The sequence below is a fragment of the Rutilus rutilus genome (assembly GCF_951802725.1).
Source record: "Rutilus rutilus genome assembly, chromosome: 9".
Classification (NCBI taxonomy): domain Eukaryota; kingdom Metazoa; phylum Chordata; class Actinopteri; order Cypriniformes; family Leuciscidae; genus Rutilus; species Rutilus rutilus.
The window spans coordinates 15,259,275-15,277,655 of NC_140223.1; the positions used below are offsets into that span (position 1 = coordinate 15,259,275).

General features: G+C 40.1%; 1 protein-coding gene across 1 annotated transcript in view; it reads right to left on the reverse strand.

The window, feature by feature from the left end:
• Positions 1 to 12,860: 12,860 nt before the first annotated feature.
• tyw1 (tRNA-yW synthesizing protein 1 homolog) overlaps positions 12,861 to 18,381 on the reverse strand; it is a 60,731-nt gene continuing 55,210 nt past the window's right edge. The window contains exon 17 of the mRNA XM_084419941.1: positions 12,861 to 13,355. Coding sequence (XP_084276067.1) covers positions 13,134 to 13,355 — 222 coding nt within the window. The 3' untranslated portion in view covers positions 12,861 to 13,133. The remainder of the gene's footprint in view (positions 13,356 to 18,381) is intronic.

Genomic DNA, 18,381 nt, shown 5'->3' on the forward strand with positions numbered 1-18,381 from the left:
GGGTCATTGAAAAATCCATGGTGATTGAGTCTATCATACCTGGACTTGTGGTATGCATTAACATTCCTGTTCTTCTTAATGGGAATTAAACAGTTCTGTTTTTGAGGCAATCAGTTGTGGTGTAAACATCATGTGGCGAATTACTCTGCAAACACATGAACATGAAGATGAAGATGTCATGACAATGCTGATTGGTGAATGACAAAACAAGAACACAAACAAGAGCACTGGGGCATTATGACCCACACAGACCACAGGATGACCACCCCCTGCTGGACTCACTATCAGTTTTCCCATCCAGGTACTGACCAGGTTTAACCCTTCTTAGCTTCAGTGGGCAACCAGTCTTGGGCTACAGGGTGATATGGTTTCTAGCTTAATTAATCAAAGCAAGCCATTCTTAAAAAAAAAAAAAATTATATATATATATATATATATATATATATATATATATATATATATATGTATGTATATATATATATTATAATTGTGATATTTGCCTGATGCTTGGCGTAAGATGGAAATGAAAAAGTCTTTTTTGGTGTTAAGATGGCCTTGTTTTAACAAAGATGCAGTGTGTCTTTAACAGGTGTTGACACACACAGCGAGAGACCGGTAAAGCCTCAGTGAGCCGAGCACCAGTTATTAACCAGTGTTTAATGGAGAGCTCAGAGACACACCTGTGTGTCATTTATCTTCTCTTCAGCCCAACACATGTGACATGGCACATTCCATTCGTTCCTCAGACTTCCTTCCCTTGCAAATATTTGTATCCCTCAAATCCTTCATAATAATACAATTTCCCTGTGAAAACTCAGCATGTTCCACCTGGTTGCCTTTAATTTTGCAAGGTATTAGCTTTGCATGTTTTCCATTGTTGGAAATGTTTTAATGAGTTTTAGATTGTTGTGCATGAACAGTATGGGTAACTGGGTCAGTACTGGTAAATTTAAAAGGGATATTTCATCCAAAAATGAAAATACTCTTATTATTTACTCATCCTCATGTCTTTCCAGACTGATATGATTTAAAAAAAAAAATTTGGACAGCTCTTGGTCCCTGTTCACTTTCATTGTATGGAAAAGAGCAGCAGGAACATTCTACAAAACATCTCGTTGTGCTCCTAACTATAAAATTGCATACCTTATATAAAGTTGTATATATAGTAAAAAAAAGTTTGGTCACTGCTGCTTTAAACAAGTTTCGTTTAACAACAGGCACACTACATTTTTGTCTAGGTCTGTGCGTTAGCTGGAGCGTATCATGTTGCCCTACTTTGCTAATTAGAATGAATGAATCTCTTTTTTCATTTCTTTCAAAGCATATTCACACACTCTGACAAGGACTTTGTGAAGCAAAATTGCTTCTCATCACTCTGCAGTTACTACATTTCCAGAGACAGGTAAAAAAAAAAGCAGGTGTGTTTGGAACGGCTAACACTTCAGTAAATCTTCACTGCCGGTCTGACAGGAATAACATTGTGATTTCCTTATTTCATAACGGGAGTCATTTTTCAGTTCCAATAAATTCTACCTTTAGCTGCTGTTTCCCAATTCAGCAGCGTAATATGACAGGTAATCCAGTATTCTCTCCATTTATGATTATGATATTGCTAAAGTTTAAGCTTTGCTTCGGAGGAAGTGCTTTTTTAAAGTGTCATCATCAATATCAGCCGGTTGTTAGGTTCATTTTGGGCTTAACTTTGAGGTCAGATTATCCTGTGCTCCTCTATGTGACTGATGTCTGGAGAAAAATCCCAGCATGCTCCACAAAGTGTGTGTGAGTCACTGATTCAGGCCCTGTGTGTGAGTCAGCTGGTGGAAGAATTTAGAGGACACTCAGGCCGAGAAATGAGGGGGATTTTAATTATCACATCATTATATCACTGTGTGTGAGGTGTGTGTGAGATTGAGTGAATTGGTTTCAGTTGCGTTGTGTTAGTTATGTAGTCCAATGTGATGGGTCATAACATGCTCAAGATGTTCACTGTGAAGAGGGAACGTGCAGGGCTTAGAAATCGTTTGAACAATCAGCTAGCAATATCAGCTAATGGTAATTTTAAGCATAGATATGTACACTCACCTAAAGGATTATTAGGAACACCATACTAATACTGTGTTTGACCCCCTTTCGCCTTCAGAACTGCCTTAATTCTACGTGGCATTGATTCTACAAGGTGCTGAAAGCATTCTTTAGAAATGTTGGCCCATACTGATAGGATAGCATCTTGCAGTTGATAGAGATTTGTGGGATGCACATCCAGGGCACGAAGCTCCCGTTCCACCACATCCCAAAGATACTGTATTGGGTTGAGATCTGGTGACTGTGGGGGCCATTTTAGTACAGTGAACTCATTGTCATGTTCAAGAAACCAATTTGAAATGATTCGAGCTTTGTGACATGGTGCATTATCCTGCTGGAAGTAGCCATCAGAGGATGGGTACATGGTGGTCATAAAGGGATGGACATGGTCAGAAACAATGCTCAGGTAGGCCGTGGCATTTAAACAATGCCCAATTGGCACTAAGGGGCCTAAAGTGTGCCAAGAAAACATCCCCCACACCATTACACCACCACCACCAGCCTGCACAGTGGTAACAAGGCATGATGGATCCATGTTCTCATTCTGTTTACGTCAAATTCTGACTCTACCATCTGAATGTCTCAACAGAAATCGAGACTCATCAGACCAGGCAATATTTTTCCAGTCTTCAACTGTCCAATTTTGGTGAGCTCGTGCAAATTGTAGCCTCTTTTTCCTATTTGTAGTGGAGATGAGTGGTACCCGGTGGGGTCTTCTGCTGTTGTAGCCCATCCGCCTCAAGGTTGTGCGTGTTGTGGCTTCACAAATGCTTTGCTGCATACCTCGGTTGTAACGAGTGGTTATTTCAGTCAAAGTTGCTCTTCTATCAGCTTGAATCAGTCGGCCCATTCTCCTCTGACCTCTAGCATCAACAAGGCATTTTCGCCCACAGGACTGCCGCATACTGGATGTTTTTCCCTTTTCACACCATTCTTTGTAAACCCTAGAAATGGTTGTGCATGAAAATCCCAGTAACTGAGCAGATTGTGAAATACTCAGACCGGCCCGTCTGGCACCAACAACCATGCCACGCTCAAAATTGCTTAAATCACCTTTCTTTCCCATTCTGACATTCAGTTTGGAGTTCAGGAGATTGTCTTGACCAGGACCACACCCCTAAATGCATAGAAGCAACTTCCATGTGATTGGTTGATTAGATAATTGCATTAATGAGAAATTGAACAGGTGTTCCTAATAATCCTTTAGGTGAGTGTATATGTAGATGCCACATTCAATGGCGCGCCCGCCATCTTGGAACAGTCAACGCGTTTAAATTCATATTATTGATCTTATTGTGAACATTTAATCCATGCATAACTGCATGTTTAATTTTGTACATTTATTTTAATTGTCATTTTTAATCAACTCGATCTTCAGTTAAAATTGTAGACTTCTCTCTGGTGGCGATTGCCAGACTTCTCCAATCATTTCATCCTAATAAACCCCGCCCTTTTCTTATAACTGACTGCAAGCTCACATTCAGATTCAATCTCAGTTCAATCAGCAACGATGGGTTTATCCAGGTCTCTGCCTCACTTTTAAAAAAGAATAATAATAATTCTGTTTTAACCTGGTTGTACATCACAATACAGGAACAAAAGGTCTGTTGCTATTTCAGTTACATCATTATTTTAAAGATGCTATGTAAATGAAGCTTTATCTATTTGCATTTATGTACGTACTGTAGCAGATGGTTTTATCCAAAGTGACGCACAACAGAGGAAGAAAAGCTATTTGTCACAGTGCTTCCAATTACTTGTAAAATAGATGCACTACTTACTAGATGTTTACGATTGTGATTTTCCAAAAAAGCAAAAAGCATGATCATTGTGTCTCAGACTGACCATTCATCTTATCACGTCCGTGACTCAGAATCATGAAGCCCTCTTTTTGATTCCTGGCAGTACACATGATCTCTGTGTGCTTTGATGAATGAGTAGGCTTGCTTCTTTGTCAGTTTTCACAGGGCTGTGGGTTCATATTGTGCTGATTGCTTTGCTGCTTACTGAATTATTTTCTTGTTTGTTTGTGGTGGTGTTGTTCTCTGCCCATTTCCTAATCTTTTTTTCTTATCAGCTCTCTTTAAGTTTCCAGGGTGAGGTTTGTGCTGGCTTTCCTCTTGCACACACACATTTACTGTTCTGTCTTGAAGCCTCTATGTACCAGCCTGAAGTCTTTTTATGGACTAGTATAAAACGAGTGATGAGGCTCCTGCCCTTTACATATTTGTTTGGTCTTCATTAAATTCACATAAATATGATACGATTATAGCTTATAATATTTTACTTCTGAAGTTTAATTCAGCTAATGGTCATATTGAGGTATAAGCCAGTACTGTAACTTTAAGACATTTTCAAATATGTTCAGATTAGTGGTCATTCCCTGGGGTCATATTTTGGATGGACCAATTAGCCCTGATGGTAGATGCTTAGTTTAACACACTCTGTGGGCTAAATCATCTTTCCTCGTTGATGGCCATTCAAAATGAACCGTGTGTGTATATATATATATATATATACACTGTATGTCCTAACCCCATTTGCTGCTGTAAGAGGTGTTAGTGAGGCCAGCAGGGGGTGCTCATCCTGTGTGGGTCCTAATGCCCCAGTATGGTGACTGGGACACTATACTGTCAAAAGAGCACAGTCCTTCGGATGAGACATTAAACCGAGGTCCTGACTTTCTGTGGTCATATTATAAATCCCTCTCAGTCCTTAAAAAAAAGAGTAGGGGTTTCACCCCGGCATCCTGGCCAGATTTGCCCATTGGCCACTGTTCATCACCATGGCCTCCTAATCATTCCCTATATACTGATTGACTTCATCACTCTATCTCTTTTCCACCAATAAGCTGGTGTGTGGTGGCCATTCTGGCTCAATATGGCTGCCATCACATCATTCAGATGGATGTTGCACATTGGTGGTGGTTGAGGTTCAAAATAAATAAAAAATAGGCTGAGACTGGTGCAAGAAGTGCAGGATTTTATTGAGGACAGCCTGTGTGTGAGTCAGCTACAGGGACAGAGACCCTGCGGTGCATGCGGACACATTTAGGTGTGACACTGTGTCAGCTGGCATCAAGCGCCCAGCCCACTGTCCCTCTCTACCTTAAGAGCAGCTTTTCCAAATGGTGGCATATTCAGACATTCATCCTTAAATCATCAACTTTGTCTTTATTTACTCACTCTTTTGACTGTAATCTTCTGTGGCACACAAATAGACCGTATGTAGCCCCGCCCCTTTTCAGCACAGCACTCGTTCTGTTCTCTCTTCTGGTTTGTATTTCCAAAGCATGAAGGTAAGATCTTACGGATTTATAAATGAACTGCTCGGTTTAAAATCTTGCCGGTCTACTGACATTTGTTATGCCCACAATGCCCATGATAACTTTCATTAACTCTACAATAAGTAAATCCACCTCAACAGCTAATTACTCTTCGACAGCGATGCCATAGAAATATAGAAATATACAAAAACGGAAGTTCAAACACGAAATTCTAAAGATGGTGGCGCGTTTGTTTCTCTGGTGCATAAGGTCTGTAGAGGAACTCTGAAGTCTGGTCAGTCCATGAAATCACAATGGGCCTGTCCCAAATGGCACACTTCATGTGCACTTGCGGTACTTATAATGGCCGCTGCATGCCCGTTAAGTCCACAAGACCGTAGGGTGTCCCATTTGAGACTGAAGTTTAAGTTACTTACTGATAATTTCCCCCTCCAGTGAGCAGTTAACTTGAGAATCACTGTGAACGTTTTCTGGTGAACTGTCCCTTTAAGGATTCCCAGGCTCTGTGAAAAGACAACAATCTCCACACAAGGTCCCTAACAACAGAAAACTTCACAATCTCTGATTGTGAAAAGGGATGAAACCATTAGCAAAAAGAGAGCTACTTCAAAGATGGTAAATATCTAAAACAAAAACACTGCTTTGCCATGGTATTTCAAAACAAGACAAAACAAAACAAATAAAAAAAAACAAGAAAACAAAACTAAAACTAAACAAAACAAAAAAAGAAAAAAAAAGAATAAAGCAACACATTAAAACAAAACAAAAAGAACACTAAAAAAGACAACAGATAATAATAAAAATAAACTAAACTAAACAAAACAGATCAGAACAACACACACACAAACAGAATAGAACAAAACAAAACCGAACAGAACACTACAAAACAACAACAACAACAACAACAGAAGTACCATGACGTTTTTTTGTTAGTGTGCTGGGGCCGGTTGCACCAGCTGTGCGTAAGTTACAACTTAGCCTATAGTTTTGACGTCAATGGGCACTAAGATACAATTTACTCACTACTAAATATTTTTTAGGCGTTGCACCATTAAACTTAGTTGAAGCATAACTCTATGTATATAAACCAAATATGTACGGAAGCCTCCGATCAGGAGTAGCCTAACGGTTGGATAAATAGCAGACAGATTGAACTGCATCAATAAGCTCTTCTTTTACCTGACAGATTCCTCAATTCTTTAGACATATGATAATGCTGACATTTACACTCGATTACATTTTAAGAGAGAGAACATTATGTGAATAGATTACTTTGTAAGCGGCTCATCAACATGAACCCTTCCTACAGCGAGCCGCTGTGTGCATCTGTCCCATAGGTCCGTGTTGTGCATGTGAAATTAAATCATTCACAATCAATAAATGTTATTTCTTATGCTGTTTTTTGTATCAATACTTATTTATCCTTATTAATTTTGTTTCATATAGTTTCTGAATGTTATTTACAAATAAAAGCACTTTTTTTAAAACAAGTTTTTCATGATTAAGTGTCGTATTTAATGGAAACGTATTTTTACTGTTAAGTGAGGCAAAAGTTAGAATGAAGGATATACTGAAATTCGCAGCATTTAAACAACTTCTGCTCACGCATTTGAAGGCTGCTAATCGATCATCGAGGGTAAACGTCATATTATGCGACTACGCATTAGGCTACTTAAAGGGGTACCTCACCTCTGGGAAGATGAATGTGTATTTAAAATAGGTCATTTAAGTAGAAGAAATGTGAAGAAATTTTTTAATTTGGAGCTTTCTAGACTGAGAAAAGCCAGAAAAAGTATTTTTGGCTTATGTGGATGAAAGACAACAACTCCCAGAATGCACTTGCTTCACTGCCTTAGGAGGCCACGCCTACCGGTAAGAGTGCGCAGATGAAAACAACAAAGCTAGCCAACGTGATGAGTTTGCGAGGGATTTAGAGATCGTCCAAAATGTCCGGGATTCGGCTTTTGCGTTCTACAGTCGCCATTCATTCATCATGTTTACTGTGGCGAGCAGGACGAGGCTGACGGCCGCGGGAGAACGGCGCGAGGCCGGTGGCGTGATTACTGAGACGCGCCGCGTCTCGCATCTCTCACGGAGGAGCGGGAATTTTTCTTAGCAATGGTAAAACGCACATCAACCGATCACTTGTTTAGCGTTCATGTAAACACTACATTCAAATTCACCAATCGGAATGAATTCAGTTAGATTGAAAGGTGTGCATGTAAACACTGAATGGCGACCGCAGAAAGCAAAAGCTGAATCCCGGACATTTTGAACGATCTCGCCCGCCGGAGAAGTCCGGGAAAAGGAGGATGGTTACTTACTCAGCTTCTCCTACTATTCAGCTTTCTCCACAGAACAAGAGCCTTCTAGCTTAGCTTTCAAAGAAAGACGGCTGACACTGTGTACATTCTGACTGAGTGAGATCCCTCCCTGTATGGGCGGGCTGAAAACATGCGGAACAACGCCATCTACTGGCTGTAGTCTTTAGCCTCTGTCCAGAAAATCCTCCGATGACGCAAAATGACGATTTTTGCGTCATCGGAGGATTTTTTCCAGACAAAAAATACATAAATCTCTTGTCTCAGGGGGATATGAGGGTGGAAAGCATGGTAATTCGAAAATACTACAGGTTTTCTACTAATACAAAGCTTAATGCTAAATCCTGAAGTAACCCTTTAATGGAGAGTTTACGACCTACTAGCTACGTTCTGCCTTACGAACAAATGGTGCAACAGAATAAAGTAGCCTACATAGTTAGTTACTAACTAGCCATAGTGTGGACTTAACGTTCCAATTTAAGAAAGAACTTACCAACGGCTGGTGCAATTGGCCCTGTTGTTTAAGTGGTTTCATGACTAAGCACTGTAAGCTGGCCATTTTTACAGTGTGCACAGGCAGTGATGTTGTAGATATCCTTATTCCTTCACATATATTATTATCCCCATTTCACCGGTCAGGACCCTGTGATGGCAGGAAGACCTGAGACTGCCACATAATTAACTGACAGCCAGTAATAGAGGCCAGGCACCCATTCATGTAATCACTGGGCACTTGTTCATGGGCATTAAGATGGATTATGTGTAATATGTGGGATACATTGTGCTTCATTTTGTGTGCTAAATATATTAAGTTGATTTTTAATTAAAATGCAAATCTTCCAGCAAAGAAACATCAGACAAACCTGCATTCCTTGCAGCCGTACGGTTAATTGACTGTTAATAAGGGAATTAGTAGAGACGATTCTCCTTTCATGGTCTCTGGATTGGTACTGATGTTGCACTTACAAACAATAAGAATAATAAAAAAAAAGCTGTTATGAGGATGAATTCAGTATTATGTAAGAAAATAAACAGAAGCATATTCTATTAAGGTCTTCACTTGCATCCCTCTCTAGTAGGTGAGAGCTTTGAGAGCTGTTGCTGTCATTTTAAGCAACTTCCTTTTTGGCAGCGGACAGCTCAGTTTGGCTCCAGCTCCAGCGAAATCTGTCTGTTTGACAAGAAGCCCAGAGCTTTGGGCTTCTCAGCCACAAAACAGAGCTGCCATTGGCTCCTGACCACCTCAGTTGTTCAGGCAGTGGGTTAGTGTTGGATTCAAAGAAAGGTAGAGATGCAGCAGTGATGGCTGTGATTCTGCCAAGTAGGACATGTTTCTGGATCAACATCTTTTGTTGGTCCTGGAACAACATACCTGCCTTATCCCTATAGACCTAAACACTAGAACTAAAACTAGCGCACACTGCAAGACAAGCTCGTCTAGTCAGCACAATTACTGATGGCAATGGTTGTTAACTGTTTTTTTTAATAATCATTAATAATAACCATAACAAGGTTTGTTGATATTCAATGTAACTTTCATTTTGTTCATTTTATTATTATTAAAGCGACAGCCCCTCAAGGACGACTGCTACAAACTAAAATAAAGCACCAACATAGCCCAGCTCTGGTCTTCTTTCTTCCGTCACTCTTCTTTTTATCCTTCCGGAGCTCCTCCGTGGGACTCAAGACCGGTGTGGCATATTAACATTCATGTAACCGGCCTCGCTCCATTCCCAAGGCTCTCAGCCTCACCCCGCTTGCCACAATAATTAAACAAACTGTTGACAAAAATATGATTATTTTAAATACCCAATCATAAAAGATAATGTTAGGAATGACAAGCTTAAACTTCTTGCTATTACAACTTGCATATACACAAAAAGTTTTGGATGCATATGAGTGAACATGAACAAACTTTTTTTTAATTTCTGTAAAAACGCAGCTTAGGGACACAGAAAAACGAAAGCATAGACTAGAAGACAACATCATAGTGCAATAATTAGATAGTTGTATGAGGAGCAATTATGTGACATTTTAGTCAGAGAAAAATGTACTAAAATTTTATGTGAAAAAGAAATGACAAATTTAATATTTTCTGCACAAGAAAAAGACTATAGATAAAACAACTAAAAAGTCTAAAAATTATCACTCATCACCCTTTTATCTTTGAAATGTCTGACTATTCTGGTACCAAAAGGTCCAGATTGTGACTGTCTTGCGCTGCATGACTTGAGTGGAAACATCTGTGAGACACAATCAAAGTTGTCACAGATCCTTTGAAACATTTTAAACTTAAATTCTAGCCGCCCAGTCCTCGTTCGAGTCCCAAGCAAAAGTATGATGAAATATATCAGTGTATTTTTTATTTTTTGGGAGCCACAAAGACATTAAAGTAGTGTTTCAGATCTTCTATGTGCCTTTGAGCTCTCAATTGAGTTCAGTCCATCTTTTTATGACAACACATCAAAACACAATGTCAAGCTTAGGGCAATTTCTTTTGCTCTTGCTAGTCAGAATTAGCCTACTATCTGTCAATATGTTTTTCCTCACTAAGCACAGTGTTTTAGGTCCCTTTGAAACATTCAGAGGACAGTTGGACTTGAGGCTAAAAACAGAAGCTGAGACAGAGGTATTGAGACTGCAGGCTCATGCAGTTCCAGTACAGCTTGTCTCTTTTCCCACCCTCTGTAAAAAACAATTGAGGGACTGAGGTTTAGGGTGTCATAACCGAGAGAACTTGTGATGGGGAAATCCATTAGTAACGGAGCTTGCGAAATAAAAAAAATGCTTAAGCACATAAAAAAACAACAACAAAAAAAAAAACATGTACTTTGAAAATGACAAATTCCTCATAATTCCACACATACACACAAAAAAAACCTACTGTTCTGAATAAGCAAAAGTTATTTTAAAAGGTATAAAACTATATATATATATATATATATATTGCAGGCGGGACCTAAAGAGTAGTATGCCTTTAAACTAAGATACGCCTGATACCTGATAAACTGGACTGTTGTTGTAAAAAGGTACACATTTCCACAGCATTACTAAGTCAATCACATGTGAAAGCATCCAAATCAAACAATTATACTGCTGCAAAAGTCAACTTCACAGAAATAAACCAATTCAATTCAGAATAAACTGCCCTTAAGGACCACAAAAAAAGTGTATTTGGGTGGTGAATTCCCTTCGGCTTGCTAAAGTGACTGAAATGCATGAGGAAGACACTGTCACATTAGCCTAAATCAGTGCAGCACCTATTTCACAGAGGTGTGAAATAGCTTTTCTGTCACTCGTCACAGACCATTACACTCTCTGTTTCTGTTATCTTTAAACAACTAGAAGACAAGGCACTTTAAAGGCTGGGATCAAAAGTGTAGTTTAAACATTCCAATAAATCCAATGAACTTTCAGCCGTATAAGCGTTTTCAATAGCTAACTTGTCAGAATTCAGAGACAAGAGAAATCATTGTGAACTTAAAGAATAGGATTGCAGATATTGTTTGCCACTTTTCATATTTGTTTTGACAAAGCAAACAATAGCATTGCCATTTCGTTCCTTAATATACACTCTTGTCAGAGTTTTGAGCAATGGACACATTTATATTTCATAAATAAAAGCTATAAAGTAGGAACAACCCAATGACTGGATGAAAGCACTATTACTTTGAACAGAGGGACATAAGGCAGGGACTTCTGTGTCTGGTCTTAATATTATGCCCCTTTTTCTTCACACAAGACCAAAAATTTCAGCTTCATTCAGTTGCAGAGCTCAGGAAACGGCTGTGACCTAGATCACTCAGCTTCAAGCACATTCCCTTCTCTTACAATACCATTCAAACTCCTGTAGGACAACATAAAGAAATTTCATGAAGACATTTTTAATAAGACGACACCAAGAAAGCAGCTACAACAAAACTCAAATTGATTTGCAAGCATCTGTATGTGCATGAAATGAATAACAAATGTGGTTTGTAGATGGCTTTTGGGTGAATTTAAAATATAAATGAAACCCAATAAAGCATGAACAGCAGGCTCACAACCAGAGTTGCCAAGTTCGCTTTTTTATATGCGACTGCGGCCTGTTTTTACAAACAAGTCGCTTATTGATTTGGGCAGTCGCAGGTTGCATTTTTTTGGGGCTTACTTTCAGAACACAGTTGCGTATTTGGGCTTGTTAGTGGTTGGCACTCATAGGACAAAATATATGACCACTTTATCATTATTTAGTGTGTGATAATGCATCTCTGTCTGACAATCAGTTTGAATGAGTGCTCTACCTTTTCCCATGAAATGGTGCTGTCATTCATGCCAGTTGCCTGTTTTAAGACTAAGGTACAGAACATAAGTTACTTAAACGTTTTTCTTTACAAAACAATATTTTGACATCATAATACCAGACCGGGTCCCTTATTTTCGGATTGTTTTTTTTTTTTCAGACCAGGTTGCTTATTTCTCTAGTGCAGTGTCCTGCAGAGTTTAGTTCCAACCTGTTTCAGCACACATGCCTTTGTATTTTCAAGCGCTCCTGAAGAGCTTGATGAGCAGATTCAGGTGTGTTTGATTAGGGTTGGAACTAAACTCTGCAGGACAGTGGCCCTCCAGGAGCAGGATTGAAGACCTCTGCTCTAGTGAAACCTGGCAGCACTGCTCAAAACTGCATTGCAACATTTCTCAAGACAAAGGCAGCAAATAATGATAAAATACAAAATAATCTCTAGTGACATTTGACTTGATTGCAATCTGTCAAATTTGTGTAAAAATATCCAAGACAAAACGTAGAGGACAGCAAGAGACAATGCAGAAGTAAGAGTTGCAATTTCACATTTCAATGACTTGGTCATTACAGAGATATTTATGGGGCAGTTCTGATTCCAAACAGCTTTCAGCTGCATCATCAGCTGACCTGTAAGAACCAATCCATTCAAAGTCCCATCTGACTCAACTGCCCTCTAAATGTCTAAAAGAACGCACAAATCACAGTTTGAGGTGACATGTTATTAACGTAGGTAACTATAGTAATTTTTCTTTTGCAGTTCTTTCCTCCTGTGCTCTCTAAATTTAGGCCCTAAGGTGGTATGAGTAAATGAAGCCTTTAATTCAAGTCACTGGTTCTTCCGTTCCGTCCTTCGTTCTGTATCCTTATTAGATCCAGAGCTGAACAGGACTTGAAAATGAAATTCTTTATTACCGTGACCACAACTAAAAACAAAAGCTAACATTCATTAAAACAACATGAAAAATAGTTATCAAGTATATGCAAGGACAGCAAATGTGTACTTTATGCTTACCAGAATATCATCCCAAAGGCAAGTCTTGGAACACAATCTGAGCCTTGGCTAAAATAATAAAAACAAAAGTCTTGAGGGCAGTTAATCAAGTGTTAATCATTTAAAATGCCTATTCCTCTATAGACTTGAAGTAGGAAGGCAAGAGTAATATCAACACCCTGAGATATCTTTGGTTTTATTCTTTCTCTGGAAGCGTGTGTCCAAAGGATCGAATCCCCTCTCTCGGGCCCCAAATATGGCCCAGCTGGGGGTCTTGGCCATATAGTCCATTGCAGAGAAGCTCGTGGTGCCTCCGCTCTCATCGTATTCTTGAATGAGCTCCTGGAAGCGCTCATAGTCAATCCACGTCCACCACTCCCCATCTACTTTGAACTGCAGACACACAGGAAAGAAAAGAGGTAAGACAGACAGCAGGTCAGAGTACTGTGATGAATAACACAAACAAACAGACACACAGCTGAAGATTGGAGTGAGTCTCCCTGCCTGACAGGTGTTCACTTTGACTAATCCAAACTTATACACTGAAAACTGGGCAAAGCTCTGTTACTGAACACCAAGACAAGTGAATCAGAGGAAGAGGGCAAAGGAAGTTGCTTTTCAGAGAACACAGAGCTGGTGGTCTTTCATTCAAAACACTTTTGTAGTCCACACTCAGTTCTTGAAGTCCTCAGAGTCCACATTAAAACGCTGTACACTTCAGTACATTAGGAGTGCAGGCACTCTTCAGCACCCTTCAGAATCACAAGTTATCAAATGAGACACCCTACAATCTTCAGGACAATGCTGCATAATTGTCCTCATCAAGAGAGTGCCATTTGGGGTGCGGTCTGTGATGGGTTAAAAGTAGAATTCAGTTTCATCGAGTTACAATGCCAGATATGTGGTCTTCGGCCAGTCCTTTTGCAAAAAACTTGTTTCAATCAATCTTGACCAATCTCGACTTTGGTTGGACAAGCTTTTAGGGAGTAGGCACAGCCTAGTTCTGCTTGTTTTCCCACCCTATACATTTAATCAGTGCCTCTAAACCATTCTCCAACACACAGACATAAAGAGTCCTAGTGAGGAGCTGCAATGATTACATTTCACACTGTACTGATGAGATGCTGTACTGTGATCCATGCTCAGCATGGTGATGTAATCAGCGCACCAAACTCCTGTTCCTCCCATCTCTCAACATGCCCTTTCTTTCTAAGACCTCCTCATTGCCACACAATCGATTTAGGTGTAGTATATTTTGCTTTGAGGACATTGTTGAGGTTGCCGATTGGTTTGCTAGAGGCTAGGGTCGAGGGAAAAGCCTTTATGAGAGAAAGACAAGTCTTGGAAGTGAATAGAACTCTTTCAAGGGAAACTCTTTCACTGGTTCTTCCGTTCCGTCCTTCGTTCTGTATCCTTATTAGATCCAGAGCTGAACAGGACTTGAAAATGAAATTCTTTATTACCGTGACCACAACTAAAAACAAAAGCTAACATGCTAACATTCACTCTTTCAAGGGAAACATGCCATCCACGTTGAGACTTGAAGAACCAGAGCAGTAGAACAAGAAAAGGACATGGAATAAGCAGACTTGGCTGTTGCAAAGTATTTTCTGCTTGCCTCTGTGGTAGATTTTTCCCTAAACCTAACTTCGTCCTATAATATTTATACTCTAGCGCAGGGGTCGGCAACCTTTTTGTCATAAAGTGCCATTTTTAAGTTTCCGAGTTCATCACTGTGCCACAACACACACATAGCCTATATATATATATATATATATATATATATATATATATATATGTATATATATACACACACACACACACACACACACACACACACTCATATAAATACACAAACATTTTACATTTTCATAAGAAATAGTACAGAAATTTTAATATTTCTCTTGAAATTTGTTTTAGATTTAGATAGACAATTTAATAGTATTTATAACTCAAGATGCACCGATTTGATATTTTTACAATTTTCTAGGCCGATTCCGATTTTTCATTGAGTTTGACCTGCCCATGCCCGATTCCGATTTCATTTTTTCTAACCACTTTACAGCACACACAAATATTTATTTTCTATATATATATATATATATATATTTTTTATATATAAAATACCATATCCTTTTACCCAAACTAAATAATAAGAACAAGTTTAAATGGGTAAATTTTATATAATATTTTTGAGTTTTCATTTTCTTTTCTGACATAACCTAATCCAGTTCTTGTTAAAACACACTATGCACATTCTGTGCATTTTGGGCACTTTTGTTTGAAATCATATTTATTTTGTCCATCAAAAGTGTGAATTCACTTTAATTGAGCGTGAGCAGCGCAGACAAAATAGACTCGGCGGCAAAACCCCCGCTTCACTGCTGCTCACGCGACGCTCCTGTTGGGCACTCACGCGCTGCTCCTGCTCCCGGTGTGAATGCACTCATTGATTAACATGCACGCCGAAAAAAATATGCGTGAAACGGCCGTAATTCACGAGGTTTCCTATATGTGCGTTCCGTGTGCACGTGTGATGCTGATATTGCGCGATGTTAATCATGGGGAGACCGAGTGCATTTGACCGGCATAAAATCGGCATATGTCAGACTGACCGGCCGGTCGCCGGTTATGGCCGCTCACGTGAAAATCGGCCAATTCCGGTCACCAGCGATCTCGGTGCATCTCTACTCCTAACTTAATAAAATAAGCTCTTTTTTTTTACTATGAGGAATTATTACATCAAAATGTAGATCTGTGTGCAGGTAGACTACTTTATCTGAATGAAATACATACACTTCTCTCGCATTTGCTTGCGTGCCAGCGATTAACCCTCCGCGTGCCAGTGTTGGCACGCGTGCCTTAGGTTGCCTACCCCTGCTCTAGCGCTACAGTCGATGTCGGCCGAGTCTAACCCTATACCCTAGCGCGTCTACACATCGACGTTGGCTGGGTACTAATCCTATACTCCAGTGCGTCTACATATCGACGTCGGCTGAGTCTAATCCTATACCTTAGCACGTCTACACATCAACGTCGGCTGGGTGCTAATATCTGTTCCCCTAACTAGCTTCCTTGCTGCGCAGCAATGATCGACAAACAGACTTCAGCAAATGTCCTTTAAATCCTTTAATCACGGCCGGAGGAGTTCCCGAGCAGTTCCCAGGTAATCTCTCCCAAGAAGAAGCCAGGCCGGAGGATCTCAGACAAATTCCACTGAGAATCCCACCAGCTAAAAGAATACAACAGTTTTTATAGAATAAGGAGGTATGCCAAAAATGTCATGCTGGTTTACATAATTTCCCCATAATTTGATTGGTTTTCATAGACAAACCCTTCTGTTACTAGGTAAAGCAAACTTTGTTTAGTGATTACTTCATTGTTAATCACAAGGTTCAAACCTGGTCATCTGTCAAGTTTCATTTCCCATATTTGTTATTTTTACACTCACACAACCAGAGTAAAAGGGGTATGGTAACACAAGTTTTCACAAAAAGGGGAACATATATAAAAGCATATGAATATTGTTCCTGCAAGAAAAACAAATGTTAGTTATTAATTTTAAAAAATCTATCACACCTCATTGCACGTATCCAAGGAAAGAAACTGTCCTTTCGACTGCAGAAATGGAAAATGTCCAGCAGCTAACAAAGCTGTCAAGAGTGGATCAGACTAGAGTTCTCAACGGCTCGGGTCGGCCCGACAAACCCGACGGGACCCGCGGGTTCGGGCCGGGTTCGGGTCGAAAATATAATCAAATGACTCGGGTCGGGTCGGACCTCGGGCTTAATCTTTTCCGCTCAAAAAATAAATAAAACATTTATTAATCATCGCTGCTGTTCACCATAAAGAAAGTCTGGCTGCTGCGTGTAACGTGCATCATGGAGAGGGGTGGGGGCAGACCTGACGCCGCTGCGTGCACGCCTTTAGCCTGGAGAAGAAGATGGAGTTGGTGAGAAGTAAACTTGCCGCAGGTGAATACAGTCCTACTATGATATTAGACTACATAGCCTATAATAAAATGAATTTTCAAACCTGAACCAAACATATTTTTATTCAAAGATCAACAGTCTGTCATTAATCTTTAGTCTGCCACAAAAAACAACAACATTAAAATCATGACCTCAAATTTCATTGTGACCAAAAAAAAAAAAAGACTGTTGTAACAGTGCATAAATCAGACATTTCAGGCTATATAGCCTAACACTAATAAGCCTTATGCCAAAATTATTGTTATGACGAAATTGTCGGTCATTAAATAAGAAAACTAAATAATTGTGTAGATGATTTGCTTTGTGTAACCCAACATCAGACATTAGGCCGAAGTATTTTTTTGCACACAGTGCCGCGACCAATCAATCACTTCTTTACAACTGGCTGCACATTCACTGTCCTCGCGGCTGCTGCAACTCGCGCTCGCTTATCAATGCATTTAAATTTGCGCCTACGGTATCTTTGTAGAACTTCAAAAAAAGAAAGAAAAAAAGATGCTGCAGCCAATGAGCAGCCGACGGGGGCTGGCTGCAGGACGACTCAACCTCCACGGACAGTTTTTAATGTTTTATCAGACAATAACTACTCAAGAATTTGCTTTAGTATAATTTTCGGGACAATTAGGGCCGGATTCGGGATTCGGGACAACAGCTTCGATTTCGGGACTGTCCCGAATTTTTCGGGACGTCTGGTCACCCTATTCCCATCTGCTGGTCATGATAATACGTTTATGAGAGAAAAAAAAAATCCGACGCGGCGTCGGGCCGCGGGCCGGGTTCGGGCAGATAATTCATGTTTATGTGTCGGGTTACATCGGGTCCGGGCTTTAAAAGCCACGGGCCGGGTCGGGTCAGGTTGTAATTTTCAGGCCCGTTGAGAACTCTAGATCAGACCAGAGCAGGCTCTCTTGATGACAACCGTTGTCCAAGTTGCTGAAAGCTATCTGCTGCCTCAAAGACAACCTGGTCACGTGCACCACAACTAAGCAGCAAACATACCTTTCCACTACTGAAAATTTCAAGGCCACCACGTCCTCTTAACGCAGTGCCAAGGATGGAATTATTGTCCTTGTGTCATATTATCTCTGTTTAGCTGCTTACCTGAAGCTTCCTAGAGGCAGCGTCCCAAATGCTATCTCAGTCTACAGTCAGTCTGTAAAGCCTTAAGCAGTTTGCATCCTCTGGGGAACCTTCTTCCTCAGCTGCATGTTTCATTACAGAGTAATTTGCTGAGGTGAATCCCTCCACCGCCTCGTTCAGCAGTCAGAAGATGAAGGCTCCCATGGGACACAACTCGTCTCTCCGGAAAGACCACGGATATATCCCCAACCACTTTTAAGATCTCTTCCCCTCATTGTCATTCTTACATACATGTGGTTCGGCTCAGCATTCTCATATATTACTCACATTAGAAAACTACTGTTGGG